We start from the raw sequence: 15,970 nt of genomic DNA on the forward strand, positions 1-15,970 counted from the left end.
CCGGGCAGCCACCTGCCCTGAACCTCTGCGTTTGTCTGATTCCTGATTTTTGTCTCCTGTGGGCAGCTTCGAGAAGGGCCGGATTTACACCTTTATCGGGGAGGTGGTTGTTTCCATGAACCCTTACAAGAACCTGAACATCTACGGGCGGGACACGATCGAGCAGTACAAGGGCAGGGAGCTCTACGAGAGGCCTCCCCACCTCTTTGCCATCGCTGATGCTGCTTACAAAGCCATGAAGAGACGATCCAAAGACACCTGCATTGTCATCTCAGGTAGGCTGGGAGGGCTCTGCATGGTGATGAGCATCTGATCTGTGTGAAATTCCAGGCGGAAGGAGAATAATGGTTTGGCTAATGACAGCGTTTTATAAAAGAAACTTCATTAAGCTTAAAGCTGCTCATTTGCATTTGAATCCGTGTGTGGAGATCGGCACAATTATTTCTTATCTCATTCAAGAGCTGGTGCCAGCCAGGAGCTGGATCTGTGCCTGCAGAGGGATAATGTGAGCAGGAGCCCTGTGTCTGCTCCGGAGAGTGACCTGGGATCAGCGGAGCTGGAATCAGCAGAACTGGGCTTGTCTCTCCTCAGGAGCTGCTGATTTTTGTCGCTGCCCTTTTTGGCCACTGAGGCTCCATTGGAAAGGCCGTGGCTCCAGCAGTGGGAGCAGGGCTGGTACCAGAGTGATCCCTGTCTGGATCCTGGCACTTCGTTTCCTTGATGTCCCCGTGCTCAGGCAGCTCTGAAAGGAGAGAGCGTCGGGCTGGGGTGCTGAACAGTGGCCCCTTGTACTGCTGCAGGCCAGGCTTTCTCCTCTAACAATATTCCTTTGATCCTCTGTGTGCCAGCCCTTTTCCCGACCTGTGGAATCTCACAGAACAATTGCTCAAAGTCAGCCCAGCAGCAGCAGCAGCCAGGCAGGGTTATGGCTATGTTTAGAAAATGTCCCAAGTGCACACAAAGATTGCTTTAAAAAGAAAAAAACCAAACCGCCCCGGCAACTGTTGGGGTAGAACGGAGGTCTTCTGTCCAATGATTTGGTTTGCTTTTTTTCATCTGTTTGGTCACCGTGGTGTTTCTGCCCCCAGGTGAAAGCGGGGCTGGGAAAACTGAGGCCAGTAAATACATAATGCAGTACATAGCAGCCATCACCAACCCCGGGCAGAGGGCTGAGGTGGAGAGGTAAGGCCTGGGCTGGAAATGAAGGGAAATTCTCCTGCTTGTAGATCTCTTTCTGTGGGCTGTGTAGCACTACATTATCAGATGGTCTCTTTTACATGCTGATTTATACTTAACTTTTTCAGGTACTGCTTTTACTCTGGGGATTTTGCAGTATTAATTGCTGAAATCACATTTAAAAGTTTATTTTGAAAGTTCAAACTTTCAAAATCAAAACAGCATCTAGAAATACCATCCAGCCAATGTCAACCATCTAATGGCAGGACTCAATGATCTTAGAGGTCTTTGCCAACTGAAATGATTCTAAATCACTTTTTCTGGGGCAAATTGCCTGAAATTTGGGTGGGCTGGAACACCATGTGGAGTGCAAGAGTGTATTCCGTGACCTTCCAGGCTCATGTGATTCTGAATTGCAAAATGTCCCTCTCTGTCCTGGAGTAAAAGCTTTGGAGCAAAGAATGTGGCTTTCTGCAGAAACAGACTTAAACCTACCCTGAATGAACTTTGGAAAATGACTTGAAAAAGAGTTCAGAAAATTGGTTTCAGAATTCAAATGTGTATAGAAGCTGAATTTCTGGTGCTGATTTCAGGGTGGGGGTCTGGTCTTTGAACCAAAGAGCATTTGCTTCCTCTAAGGAGCTTTGCTGACAGCTCCCAGCTGATTTCCCATGGGATTGCTGATGTCATCCACACCTGCCCAAATCTGCCATCAAAGAGCACCACTGCTGTCATTGAATTCTTCTGGAGAAATGGCTGTGAAAAAAAAATCCCGTGGTGTGAGTGTTGAAATCTTACCCTTTTCCATCCCTCCATCCCTGCTGCAGAGTGAAGAACATCCTGCTGAAATCCAACTGTGTGTTGGAGGCCTTTGGCAATGCCAAAACAAACCGCAACGACAATTCCAGCCGGTTTGGAAAGTACATGGACATCAACTTTGATTTCAAGGGAGACCCCATAGGTGGGCACATCAATAATTACCTGCTAGAAAAGGTAAGGCACTCCCTTCCAGGGTTACAACCTTTGCTGGAGTTACTTTTGCAATCTGGGCTTTGTCAGTAGAAAGTTTTCCATTCAAACATGTACAGCAGGTGAGGTATGAGGGCACGGAAAATAAATCCAGGGCTTAAGTTTTCCTCAGGAGTCAGGAAAGCCACTGCAGTGCTGGCAGTGCCCTGTTCTTGGAGCACCATGACTTCCAGAGCTCAGCAGCAACGTGGCTGTGTTACCCAAAGGATTTTGTGTGTGTGGGTGTGTGAAGTTTAATCTCAGTTTTTCTTTTGGATACAATTTACTCTCTGCACAGCTCGTGCTTTGTAATTCCTGCACTGAGCTCTCCCTGGAGAAGGAGATCTTCAGCGCTGTAGGGAACAAGTGTGCTTGGGAAGTGTTATTTTGGAATAACACCACAGCCTTGGGTGAGCTGTTAGCAGTGTTGTTTTTATATATTCCAAGTGATCCTGAGCATAATTATTTTTCTCGTGTCATTAAGTGGTGTCTGAAAACATTGCAATATGCAAAACTGGAGAGCTCAGGCGTGAGCCGTTAACAGTTCTTGCTGTGTGAGACACGTCTGGCTTTGATTATGTGTTTGACCACATCTGCCAACACCCTTTTTTGTTTGTGTTTCTTTTTTACTTCTCCCCTTATTTCCCTGAAGTCTATTTTCAGAATAAAAACTTTATTTTAAAAAACAAAACAACAAACCCAAACATTTAACTTGGGTTACTTTGATGTAAAAAGAGGGCTGGGACTACAGCTGCAGTGACTTAAATCCTGATAATTTATTTATCCTGATTGTTTATTTCATATCCTTAACTTCTCCCAAGTTAAATTTGTTTCCATTTGAAAGCAGTGGAGGCTCTGGCCCAAATACAAGCAGTAACAGACAGTGGCTTTGCAGCAGGAAGACATCAAATAATGGAATATCCTGGGTTGGAAGAGACCTGCCAGGATCATCCAGTCCCACCCCTGGTCCTGCACAGACCCCCCAACAATTCCACCCTGGGCATCCCTGGGAGTGGTGTCCAAACACTCCTGGAGCTCTGGCAGCCTTGGGGCCGGGACCATTCCCTGGGGAGCCTGGGCAGTGCCAGCACCCTCTGGGGGAGGAACCCTTCCCTGAGATCCAACCTAAACCTCCCCAACACAGCTTTGTTCCTCATCACTCTTCATAGTTCAAATTTGTAGCAGAAAATAAGGACACATTGCTTGTTGACTGAAAGTCTGCTGCTTTTAACCCTTTTTTGTGCTGTTTTACTCTGGTCTGGCACGAGGATTCTGGAATGGAGCTATGGCTCCCTAAAACAAGGCCCTTGTGTCAGAGCAGAGCATTCCCTTGTGCAGCTGGCTGATGTGGGCAGCCTGTCCTGGGGGTGTAGGAGTGGTGACCACCAGGCCCTGAGCTTTTGTCTGTAGTCACAGAGTCCTGGTTTTCTTTTCCAGTGATTAAATAATTCTAAAACTAAAATGATGGTTTTTATTTGACTCTTCCATGAAAGCAACCCCATGGTTCCCACATGGGATTCCTGGGTGGAAGTAGGACATTGCAGCTGTTACACAAGCTGGTGCTTTTGGCTACAGATCTCAAGGTCCAGGGTCACATGTGTGTGATGGTGTTCCCAAGAGCCTGAGTGTGAGGTGGGATGGACTAGGGGTGTCCTGGTGATGTGGGTGCCTGAGGGGACACTAACACCCAGCTCTGTGCTTTGTTCCCCCAGTCCCGTGTGATCGTGCAGCAGCCCGGGGAACGAAGCTTCCACTCCTTCTACCAGGTTTGTGTTCCTTTGCTGAGCAGTGGCTTGTCCTCAGTTTCCCAGATACTTTGGGCAGAGCATTCAGGGTTTTCACCCTCATGTGTTTTGCAGAGGGTTCCCTTTTGCAGCATCTTGGGTGATCTTGGGTTCTTCAGTTCTCTGCAGGGGCCTGGGCTGGGAGGGAGCCTGGGAAGATGGATTGTTTTCTATCCTCCAGTCCCATATTAACACATTTCTAAACTTAAAAGGAGGCTGACTAAACAAATATGGTAGGACGTTGGACTTTGACTCACTGTTTTATGTGCAGTAAGCCTAATCCCTCTATTTTCTCTTGAGGCCTTTAGTCCATATGGAAGTAATTTGGTTTTTTGGATGTTCTTTAATGTCTTCCACATTGTGTGTTGGTTCCCTGTGTGTCCTTTAGGGGATATGGTCAGCCTATTAGTATAACCTTGATTCTGCACTGAGGGAAGGGGAGGTTTGTTTATTTTTTCCCCACTTTTTCAGTACTCCATGATGGCACGTTAGCACTTTCCTCACAGATGTGTCATTTCCAGAAGGAAAAGTCACTGTGTGGGGCAATGTGCTTGCCAAGGCACAGCTGTGGCATGTCACAGCTGTGAACAGGTCTGGGAGGGGTTCAGGCTGGTTTTTATACAGTTGTGACTCAAAAGGACAGACTTGTGGTGGCGCTGCACCAGTGCAGGCGCTGCATCTTGCACATTGTACTTCAGATATTGCAGCAGTATTTAATATTTTCATGATTTTGCTTGTCAAGCAGATGAATAAGAGAAAGAAAAAAGAAGGCATTTATATTTTTCATTCACTCTTTCTTAAAACTCCCTTCATGCAGCTCCTGCAGGGAGGTTCTGAGCAGCTCCTGCGTTCTCTGCACCTCCAGAAGGACACGTCAGCCTACAGCTACATCTGCCCTGGGGCACAGCTCAAGGTGAGGCCTCTGAGGGACCCAGGACAGCTTAACATTGGAAGTGCTGCTGGAAATGCTCAAAGCACTGCTGAGCTAGCAGAAGTTGAGATCAGTGGGGATGAATAGGGAAAGGTGACACTGGTGTGCTGTTTGTAATGAAGTTTCTGGTGCTACAAGAAAAAGCACGAGTGTACTTAGAATCATAGAAAATATATACCTCTATTCTTCTTAAAATATACAAATATACCTGTGCATGCTGCATGATATACAAACATATAAACAACATGATTAAAATTATAAAATGATATACAAATCATTATAAAATCATCATATAATCATTATTATTATATAATAATATAACATTATTATATGAATCATTATAAAATGATTTATTAATAAATGCGGGTGTGGATATTTGACCCATTACCAGTGGCAGACATTCCATGCTCCATAATGGGTACCTTAAACTGCCTTCTGGAGCAAAAAGCCAGAAGGACTTTTTTTTTTGCAGCAGGATCTTTGAGTTACTGAAGCACTGAGTCTTCATGTCTGACTTGTCCTCAAGGGGGAACTCTGAGCAGGAAAGAAGGGAACAAGCCCATAAAGTCTTTAGACAAGATCCTGAACATTTCAGATAAATCTGGGGCTGTCCCTAATGTTGTCCCTTTGAAGCAGGGTCCAGGCCAAAGGCTCCCTGATTTCCTAGATGTTTTTGTGAGATGCACTTTGCTACAGAAACGCAGAGACCTTCTCCCATGCCACTTGATTCTCTTTAAAAATGTGTATGCTAATCTTGAGAGAAGTGGAGAACAGAGATTTCCTGCTGGTGCTCTGCATCCTCTGCTCAGAGGGTCTGTGAGTGCACAAATTGTCCCTGTTCTTCTGGGATTTTTAATGAACTCTTTCTCAGCAAATTCCACTGGGAAGTTTATTGTGCTGTGGTGGATTTCTGGGTCTCCTGCTGCCAGAATATGTGTGTGCAATGCAGGGTTCAGTGTCCAAGCACGCAAGATAGCATTGGAATAAGCTGGGAAACCTCATGACAATGTCTTGCCTCTGAGAAACATCAAAGTGCATCTTGTTTCCCATGGGCTTGTGAAATCCTTGCTTCCTCACAGCTGACTTCCATTAAATCCCCCATCCCAAACTTCTGTCTCCCCTCAGTGTTCCATCAATGACGGGGCCGAGTTCAAGGCAGTCGCTGATGCCATGAAGGTGATTGGCTTCAAGCAGGAGGAGATTCAGACTGTCTACAAAATCGTGGCAGCCATTCTGCACCTGGTAAGCTCCCTGCCCATGGATATCCATCCCTGAACCCATCCCTGGGCTGTTCCTCAGGAGGGCTTGTACTGCCAGCAGCTCTGATTTTCCTGCTGCAGAAGCCCTTGGAAGCTCTGGTGGCTGGGAAGGTGTCCAGTTCACAGCTCCAGTGGTGAGAGAAAGTCCTTGCTGGAGCAGGGCACTGCAGTGATGATCACATGTATTCCTGTATGTTCCAGATCCCAACCCAGGCATACCACTAAGTACTGGGAGCTGTTGTATGCTCTGAAAAAGGAACTGTTGGGGTTTGGCAGTGAGGGGATAGGGAGCTTCTGTCCCTTTGTGCCCTCACACTCACCTTCACCACAGTGATCCTGCTTCACTTCATGGTGAAGGTTGAGCACAGGAAACACAGGAGTCCTCTTAATTCTTTGTGTTCTGAGACTGAGGAGATCCTTCCTTCTCGTGGATCCTTCTGGGAGCCACAGAGCCTCCTCCCCTGCACAGTGTCCCCGTAGCTCAGTTCTCCTGTTTCCTGAGGAAAGAGGTGGGCAGGAGAAGAGTGGGAAAGAGCAACTTTATTCCAGTTCATTCTCCTCCTTGAGATGACAATGCTGGGAAGGAAGGGAGGCAGAGTAGAGTGGGGCCATGCAGGCAGGCTGGGGAACAACCCTCTGCTGTGGATCACCAAGGGGTGTCACTGCTTAGTCCTGGCACAGAAGGTACCCAGGAGCAGAGATCTGTGGTGGTGGGGTATTGCCAGTCCAGTTCCACTGACACTGACCTCTCAGCTTCCCCACACCATTCCCATTCCCTCTGTGGCAGGAGCACTACCAGGGGAATTGCAGCCAGTGGTTTCGTGGCGAGCTGCAGTGAAGGCAAATGCTACATCCAGTATTTGCATACATGGTGCAATTCCCTATCCCTGGACTCTGAATCTTGGGATGGTGTTTGATTAAATTTCGGGAAGTATTTGATGCAGTTTGTCCCAAAAGCTGAGCTGAGCACTGAACAGGAATGCTTTGCTTTGAGAAAGCCCTTGCTGCTCCCACTGACATTGGAGGTTTGAGGGTGTGGATGTGCAAGATCCACTTGCCAGTGTGGCAGGAGATTTCCAGCCTGGAATAGCAGGTGGAAAATGGATGGAGTGAGGGTGTGCTGATCCCTGTTAGTAAAGGGCAGATGGAGAAATGCTGCTGATTGCAGGGGAACCTGAAGTTCTGTGTGGATGGAGACACTCCCATCATCGAGAACAGCAAGGTGGTGTCAGTCATCGCTGACCTCCTGTCCACCAAGGCCGAGCTGGTGGAGAAGGCGCTGCTGTTCCGGACAGTGGCCACGGGCAGGGACGTCATCGACAAACAGCACACGGAGCAGGAGGCCACCTATGGCAGGGACGCCTTTGCAAAGGTGAGTGCAGTCCCCTTCCTCTGCACAGGTGTGTGACACTCAACCAGACACACCTCTGCTGCCTTTGCCCGTGGGTTGAGGTGTGCAGCAAGGAATGGTGGTGCCCAAGGGGGGCATTGCTGCCAGAACTGCACATTTTTCAGTGCTCAGTCCCAGGAAGATTCCTGGGTGGGTCAGTAAGCACAGGGCTTGCTGTACATCCTGCAGATTTCTCTCTGAACCTTGGTGCTCCTGAGTTCTGTAGGAGTCTGTGGCACCTCCCCATCCCTGCCTGTCCAGCAGGGATCCAGCTCCCACAGCCAGCAGAGTCAGGCACACCGAGGAGGGGACGGGCTGCAGGCCTGGCTGGCATACAGGGAGGAATTTGCTGTGAAATGGGATCCTCAACTTCATTTTGCAGTTAAATTCAAAGAGTAGAGAGTAGAATTGTATTGTCTAGAACTCATGTTGAAAATACAATGTGGTATTTTAAAAAATATTTTTAAAGAATTGTAGAATGGTTTGGTTTGAAGGGACCTTAAAGACCATCTTGTTTCAACCCCTTGCCATGGGCAGGGACACCTTCCACAGGCAAAGTGAGTACTAATGGCAGGAGTGACAATTGTTCCTCCTCCGCTAGAAATCAAATTATAAAGGAGGAATGGATGAAGTTATGAAGGTCATTGATAATTAACTTGACTTCTTTTCCTGAGATAATGTATTTACCCAGCTTCACAGCACATTTTCAACATGAAGACTTTGAAGACACCTCTGCCTACAGAACATTATCTTTGTGAAAGGTGAACAGGATTATTTTCCTGTCATTGTGTTCAGTTGTTGGGTTTCTGTGACTGACCTCTCTCTTGGTCTTCACTATTGTTAAATAATTCTCAGGAATGGTACTTATTAGGCAGCTGAAAAGCTGACTGGAATCAAAATAGGGAACTGCTGCACCCAGTGACCTCACTGGGATTTCAACTTGGTATAAATGAGTTTTGGAAGAAAGAAAATAAATACTTCCATAGAATATTTTCCTCAGTCTGTAGCTGCTCACTTGCAGCAGAGCATGACCTGCAGCTTTGATGGAGGCCTGGAATGAGCTGTGTTGAATTTCCTGGGAAGAGCTGCGGCAGGTGCAGGCAGGACCCTCAGTCTGTGTTTGCTGCAGGCCATTTACGAGCGTCTCTTCTGCTGGATTGTGACACACATCAACGATGTCATTGAGGTGAAGAACTACGACACCACAGTGCATGGCAAGAACACAGTCATTGGGGTCCTGGATATCTATGGCTTTGAGATATTTGACAATAACAGGTGAGCCACCTTCTAAAGCCCAGTGTTGTGCCCTTGCCTTTCCCAAAACACTCATCACCTTTTCTTCTCATGTTTTTGCAGTTTTGAACAATTCTGCATTAATTACTGCAATGAAAAGCTGCAGCAGCTCTTCATTCAGCTGGTTCTAAAGCAGGAGCAGGAGGAGTACCAGCGAGAGGGAATTCCCTGGAAGCATGTGAGTGCTTTGGCAGGGGAGGGAGAGGTTGGTGTGAGGTCAGTGTACCAGCACAAGTGCCAGACCTGAAGTTACTCCACATGCAGGCTCCAGTTGATGGGACATCTGTGTCCCTGCCAGCTGTCCTGCCAGGGATCAGGCCGGGGCAGGAGCTCCCCAGTCACCTCACCATGTGTCTCCTTGGGAAAATATGGGACTCCAGGTTTGAGATGAAGCCCATTGTGGCACCTCTGTGATGCCACACATGTAACTGTGGGTTTCTGTGCTGAGTGCTTATAGATTTTTATAGTTGTTGATGGTAATATGTAAAAATCTTGACTTTTCTTGTTCAAACTCGCTTCAGAATGCTAAGGACAGGATATGCAGTGTCACTGTGGTGACTGCACACAGCTGAATTGTAAAAGACATTTTAAAGAGCATTCTGCAGCAGAGGTCTTGAGATGGTATCAGCAGGGTTTGAAAAATCACTTTCTGTGCTGTTCAATGTAAGAGAGCAGCCTACTTTATCTGGAATCAGAGATCTGCACATTCAGAGCTGATTGCTCCTTGCTGTCACACTGGCTGCTATGGCCAGCACTGGTACCCTCCCATTTCTGCAGCCAAGGTCACCAACACCCCTGTCCTTTGTTTCCTGCAGATTGATTATTTCAACAACCAGGTTATTGTGGACCTGGTGGAACAGCAGCACAAAGGGATCATTGCCATTCTGGACGATGCCTGCATGAACGTGGGGAAAGTCACAGATGAGATGTTCCTCGAGGCCCTCAACAGCAAACTGGGGAAGCACGCACACTTCTCCAGCAGGAAGGTAACCCACAGGCCTTTTGTCCTCTGCCGTCCCTTCCCCATGTTCTGTGGTGAAATGGAATGAGGAAAAGGGGTTTAGGGGTGCCTGGACTGGAATCACTGCAACTGAGTGTGAGATGAGGAACCCGGAGCGGCTCCAGCTGCAGAAGAACCCGGCAGAGGGAGCTCCAGCACATCCAGTGGCTCATCCCTTTTATTCCGGGATAAAAGGAGCCTGAGCTCGTGCCTTGACATATCATGATGTCATCTGGAACCAATCGATATGCCGGCTCGGCCCACGTGTTGTTCTTCCCAGGCTGCTCTAATACATAGTGACAGTGAAATTATTCACACTCCTGCATTATTACAGCACTGTGATTTGGGCTTTTTTCATCGTCATTGGCTGCAGAACGTGCTCGTCTCCCACTGCACCTCAGAGCACCCAGGCCCCTCGCCTGGCTTTGTCTGGGCTACAATGGGCGAATTAAAAGGCTTCATTTATTCCTCACTTGGCAGCAGATTGCAAAATGGTCACCAGCCTGATTAATTTGAGAATCTTTCACACAGACTAATCAAATAAGGGCCTTTAGTTTGATGTCTCTCTACTCAGAAACATTGTGTAAAATGTATGGCTCAGAGTGCTGGTCCCCCCTGCTCCCTCCCACCCCAGCACAATATTTTATGTAGGTCAGAAGTACCAAATTAGCCTGGTTGTGTAAGATATGTGCTAAAAGCTGCCTCCGGCAGGCCCGGGATAAACAATGGATCTGGCTGGTGCTGTCTGAGGAGAGGCCAGGATGAAAGTAAACCAAAACCACTTTTTCCTCCCAGATAATAATTTTCCTTAAATGCCCTTTTGCTGCAGCACACCTGCTGCACACTTGCCAGGTGTATCTGAGCTCAGAGAGGGGGACAGGGAGCTTGATTCCAGTGTTGACCCAGACTTCACATGCCCGAGCAGTGACATGGAACATTCTGAGAAAACCCACCTGAAAACAAGTGTGGGGCCTGGCCTGGGTTCTCATTTGAATACAAACTGCTTCCTTCAGTGGTAGTACTGGTGGGATGAAGTCTGGGATCCTCTACAGTAGGGTGCTGGGGATTGGTCCAGTTTCTGGAGCTGTCTGGTCAGTGGATGTAGAGAGAGGAGTTTGGTTTCTGTTCTGTCCTTGCTCCCACATCTGCCCAGGGGAAGGGGCTCTGCCACAGAGGGAGCAGGTGGTCCTTTAGTGCAGTGGCAGAAGGGGATGAAATTTCAGGAGGTGCTATGGGAGGCTATAAAATGAACATTTAAAAATAAAATCTGCTCAAGTCCTTGCCTTGGGGAGTCCCCTCCCAGCAAGGAGACATTAAAAGGCAGCATTGCCAGCTGCAGCATTCCTCAGCAGGAGGTGGCGTTGTCAGAAACTGCCTGCACAGAATAAGAGGGAGACAAGGAATCTTTACTATAAATAATGTTTATGGAGGGGCTGATGGATCTGCCTGGCTTGCTAATTTCTAGTTAAATCAATAGAGCCTTGAAAACATTGACCCATAAACTTCTCAGCATAATTATTATTTTTTCTCCCCGTCGCATCTCTGCAGATGTCCCAGCACCTCAGAGCTCTTCTTCAGTACCACCCAGAACTGCTGTGGAAAGCCTGAGCCTTCTGGGCCAGGCTCTTCTAACTTGGATTAAAACAAAGGACTTGATTCCATCTCATGCCCTGCCTTTTCAGACTGCAGTGGTTCCATGCAGATCCTGTAAAGTTCCACACAGATGGGAGCTGTTCCCGAAGAGTTAAAGTGCATGTGTTGGGAACAGCTCCCATCCCTCAGCCCAGTTCATGCTCCACTGCTTCCTGCAGAGCATGCTGCACACAGGCTCCATGTGGAGAAGCTCTAGGGGGCTGTGGTGCCCTAAATAGTCGTGTCCTACTTTGTGCACCCGGCTGCTCCGCGCTGCCGGCGCCCTTGTCCTGGGGAAGGCCAAACAAGCCAGGACAATGCTGGTTGACACTTCCACCAGCAGAATTTGTGGCAGAATTTTGTGTTCCTGGATCATGGGCTGTCCTCCTCGGGTTTGTCTAATGCTACTCTGGATGTGCAGATGTGCCAGCTGTTCTAGTGGCTCTTCCCAGTGTCACCATTTGTATCCTAAACCTCTCCAAGTTCCATTTATTTTCTGTTGATATTTTACTTTGGAAGGATCAAGTGCAGTGACAGTCCATGAATGCCTCAATCTTCAAATTGTGGAGAGCATCAATCTCAACAAACTGGTTGTGAAGGGAAGAGTGCCAGAAGGTCCATTCTAGTCCACATTCAACATTCTGATGTTGTGTCTCCCAAGACACTGGACAGTGGTGAATGCCCAAGTGAGAGGCCAGTATAGGATAAATGTGTACTGATAACTTGACATGCTCCCATTCTTCAGGGACCTGCAGCCCAGGAACCTCCTGGTCTTCTTAATAGGGTTTTTTGTGTAGTCTTCTTGGTTTTTAAATCAACAAAGAAGTCCACAGCTCAGATACTCAAGTGAAGAGCTCCTTCCTCCCTGTTTCCCTCCTTCATCCTTTTCCATTTTAGATTACACCTCTCACCTCCTAGTTTTAAAATGGCAAAACACAGTTCTCTTTGTCTTCCACTACATCATCTCCACTTTTTTGCCATCATCTCTGGTATTTCTTTCCTAACCTGGGAAAGCTGAATTTGTTGGCCCATCCTCCCAGGGCAGTCAGTCAGCAAGGGATGGGTTTTGCCCTTTAAGCCTCCCCCAGTTCTCTGTGTCCTTTTTGAGATGAATGAGGGCAGTTAAGATCCCTGTTGAGTCAGGAAGGGATGGTTTGGGGCCCATCAGTTCCTGTGAACTTTGCCCTTTCTCAGTGGGAATCCCTGCCCTGCTGGGGAGTTCCATTTGCTCTGCTTTGCCCTCATTTAGCTCCGGGAGTCTCCCGCAGCTCTTCCCAGCCAGCCCTCAGTGATTAAGTGCCCCCACCCAGCCCTACGACCTTCCCATTGCCCTCAGATTATGGCTCATTTCAGATGCTGTGAAAGCACAGACTCAGGGCAGGCTCCCACAGGATTCCCATCTTTCCAACACCTTTCTCCTGTCTTTACTCGCCTTTGAATGCTGTGAGCTGTCAGTGAGGAGCCACAATGGAAGGGCTCCCACGAACCCAGGCAGGTGATCTACTCTATCAATGGACTTGCTGGGTTTTTTTCACTAATTTCAACTTCTTTGTCCAGGAAACACAAAGTTTGGAGAGAATCACTCCTTTGGAAAAAGCCAAACCAGCAAATGACAAAATCCCAGTTTGCTGTGTTATGGCTCCTTCCAGCCTCTCCAGAGCTGGATGAGCTTTCAGAGGAGCTTGTGCTGTCAGCTGTGCCCTGTCTGAGCACAGACACATTTCTGTTGCCATTTGTATTTACCCCTTTTATTGACCTGTTGGTTTGAGCTGTGTGTTTGGGTGGCTGAGAAAGGCACTTCCCAGCCCCCTGCTGGGAAAAAGCTGCAGCAAGAAAAATAGCTTTGTTTTCCTGGTGTTGCCTCCTTTCTTCCTTTTCCCTGTGTTCTGCTGCACCTTGGTCATCCATGCAGCTCCTGCTGCTCCCTGCTCCTGCCATGCTGGACTTCCCACACCTCTGGGACCTCCTGGGAACCTTGGTACTCACACTCTTTGGGCTCCTCCTTCTGATTAATTTTGTGTAAAATATATTCTGTTTTTTTCATCTTTTCTTACACTTTGAGCCAATCTATTTTGTGTTCTTGGACACAGGTAAATTTTTGGAGTGTATCTCCCTGCTCCTAATCATTCCTCCTGCCCTGCATTTCAACCATGCTAATTTCCTCTTTTATTTCTCCAAGACTTTTTGTGGGTAGCAGATATCTGCTTATAGCCCTTGGTGTTGTTAAATGCTGCCTGCAAAGACTTAATTCATCTCCTGCTCCTTTTGCCTATAACAAAATCCTCATTCTTATCTCATACTCCCTTTTTAATTAAGCCAATCCTGATGGATGTTTTGGCTCCTGCTATTCCTGAAGGGACGAATGTGTTACAGCCACTGCTGCTGAACAGCTGCCACATGGGCACTGGACATCTTGTGTTGTACAGGAGGAATGGGATGGGATGGGATGGGAATTTGAGCCTGGAGCAGTGGATCTGCAGGGGGTTCCCTGTTTGAGGGGTGTCAGATGACTAGGAGGGATCTGGGACTGAGCAAGCCTTGCTGTTGCCACAGCAGTTGGCCCATTTCTCTGCAATTACAGAGGAGTTACACTGCAATTGCAAAAAAAAAACGTAAAGGAAGACTTAAAAAAAGTAATAAATTAACTCGTGGGCGCAATGTTTCTCTACAGGCATGAGTGTTCTTTTTGCATAATGGTGTTTCTGAAATAGTATCAATTTCTTTGTAAAATTATAGGCTCTTGCAGCTTCATTTGTACAAGCACATGTTCTTACAGTGCATCCATGAAACCATTTTCCAGCAGTGGCTTTCACATCTGCACATGCACATAGAAAGTGGAATTCCTGTGATTCCCAGTGCTATTTTGAAGGCAGGTTGCTCTTCCATGGAGCTTGTAAATCCAGGGCTGGTGTTTTAATATCAGTCCATAGGTGGTATTTTAATGTATATGAATTTGTTTCAGCTTTGTGCCACGGACAAAACGCTGGAGTTCGACAGAGACTTCCGGATCAAGCACTACGCTGGGGATGTGATGTGAGTTTCCTTCAGAAATAAAGTTGCACATTTTATTTTTGTCTTCCCAGCAGCTCTGAAGTGGTACAATATTCTGATTTACTGCTGCTTCTGGTGCAAGCCAGAATAGCTGTCACACACAATTACAGAGTACAGCGCTTGCTTATCAATTAAATCTTCTGCTGGTGCCTTGCTCTACAGAGTGGGAATTTGTACTTGGAGTGAAACAAAAGGAGAGTGAGGGGTGGGGGGTGAGGGGAGAGCACTGCTTCAGGGGAAGAAAAAGGGAAAAAAGGCAGCAGTGTTTATGCAAGAAAGCTACACTGAGCTAATAAAGTCTGGTTTAGACATCTGTTTGGTATGATTATATAACTCTGGCTTTAAATTCTCCAATCAGTTGGAGCAAGCAGGAAGCCCAGGGGAGAGATAAGCTGCAGGAGGGATCAGGGCAGGAGGGTTGGGAAGTGCTTGCCTGGAGCCTGCAGGAACAAGTGCAGGACGTGACAGCGGTGGGAATGGAGAGTGAGTGGAAGTGAAGGATGCACATGATAGAAAGCATTTGCTGGGAAAGCTGTTGTGTGGAATATCACTGAAGTAATTTAATGGTTTAGGATTTGTGTAACTTCCCATGTCAGAAGAAAGGGAGTTACTGAAGGAAGAATTCGTGACTTCTTTTACCTTGCTATTAATTTTGCCTTTAATTTCCAAGGACAACCAGTGTGATCAGACTGGAGCCAATATAGCACAAGCAGGTTATCTTCTGGAGTCTTTGCTGAGCAATTCCTGACAGACATCCCTGATTTCAGGGGGTTTTGGAGGAGAAAATACAAGGTGCTGTCTTAGTGGTTGAACCTTCTGAACTGCTAGTTGCTGACAAATGGTGTAAAAGAAAACTGAAATGTGGAAGGAATCACAGGTAGTTCAGGCCCAGATCTTACATGAAGCCCTAAGACTTGAGGGTGGGCAGGCCCTGGCACAGGATGCCCAGAGCAGCTGTGGCTGCCACATCGTTGGAAGTGCCCAAGGCCAGGTTGGACAGGGCTTGGAGCAAGCTGGGACAGTGGAAGGTGTCCCTGCCATGGCAGGGGGTGGCACTGGATGCCTGTTAAAAGGTCCTGTTCCGTGACTCTGTGATTTGAGGATGGCTCCATACAAGGACTTGCAGGTTGTGGGTTGATCCCAGAGTCTGTAGTTTGGGTGCAGCTGCCCAGGGTGGGATCTGGAGCTCAGGAAACATCTGCATGGGAGTCACTGAATGGGGAGACTTTGGACCTTTTCCATGAGGACAGAGCACTGCCTGCCTTGAGACTTGGAGAAGAGATGAAACCCTAGAACAGCGACTTCCTCAAGTGGTGTTCCTGTGGAAATAGAGGAAGGAAGGAAGGAATCTAAAGGGTGTGTTTCTGTGTGCTTTGATTTCCAGGGCAGCTCCCTGTCACTACTCAGAGGCTGTTCAGGAATTCACATTTTCTCTACCAAGAGAGG

The 15,970-nt window shown here is 47.5% G+C and overlaps 1 protein-coding gene across 2 annotated transcripts in view; it reads left to right on the plus strand.

Moving 5' to 3' along the window:
• The window catches only part of MYO1D (myosin ID), a 154,697-nt gene that overhangs the window by 36,458 nt on the left and 102,269 nt on the right, over positions 1-15,970 (plus strand). For both annotated transcript variants that reach the window (XM_054000238.1, XM_054000239.1), the window contains exons 2-12: positions 67-275; positions 1,089-1,182; positions 2,004-2,169; positions 3,897-3,950; positions 4,786-4,881; positions 6,025-6,141; positions 7,327-7,530; positions 8,678-8,823; positions 8,905-9,019; positions 9,657-9,827; positions 14,436-14,506. In XM_054000238.1, the coding sequence (XP_053856213.1) occupies positions 67-275; positions 1,089-1,182; positions 2,004-2,169; positions 3,897-3,950; positions 4,786-4,881; positions 6,025-6,141; positions 7,327-7,530; positions 8,678-8,823; positions 8,905-9,019; positions 9,657-9,827; positions 14,436-14,506 (1,443 nt within the window). The remainder of the gene's footprint in view (positions 1-66; positions 276-1,088; positions 1,183-2,003; positions 2,170-3,896; positions 3,951-4,785; positions 4,882-6,024; positions 6,142-7,326; positions 7,531-8,677; positions 8,824-8,904; positions 9,020-9,656; positions 9,828-14,435; positions 14,507-15,970) is intronic.

This window comes from Vidua macroura, chromosome 27 (genome assembly GCF_024509145.1).
Source record: "Vidua macroura isolate BioBank_ID:100142 chromosome 27, ASM2450914v1, whole genome shotgun sequence".
NCBI lineage: Eukaryota > Metazoa > Chordata > Aves > Passeriformes > Viduidae > Vidua > Vidua macroura.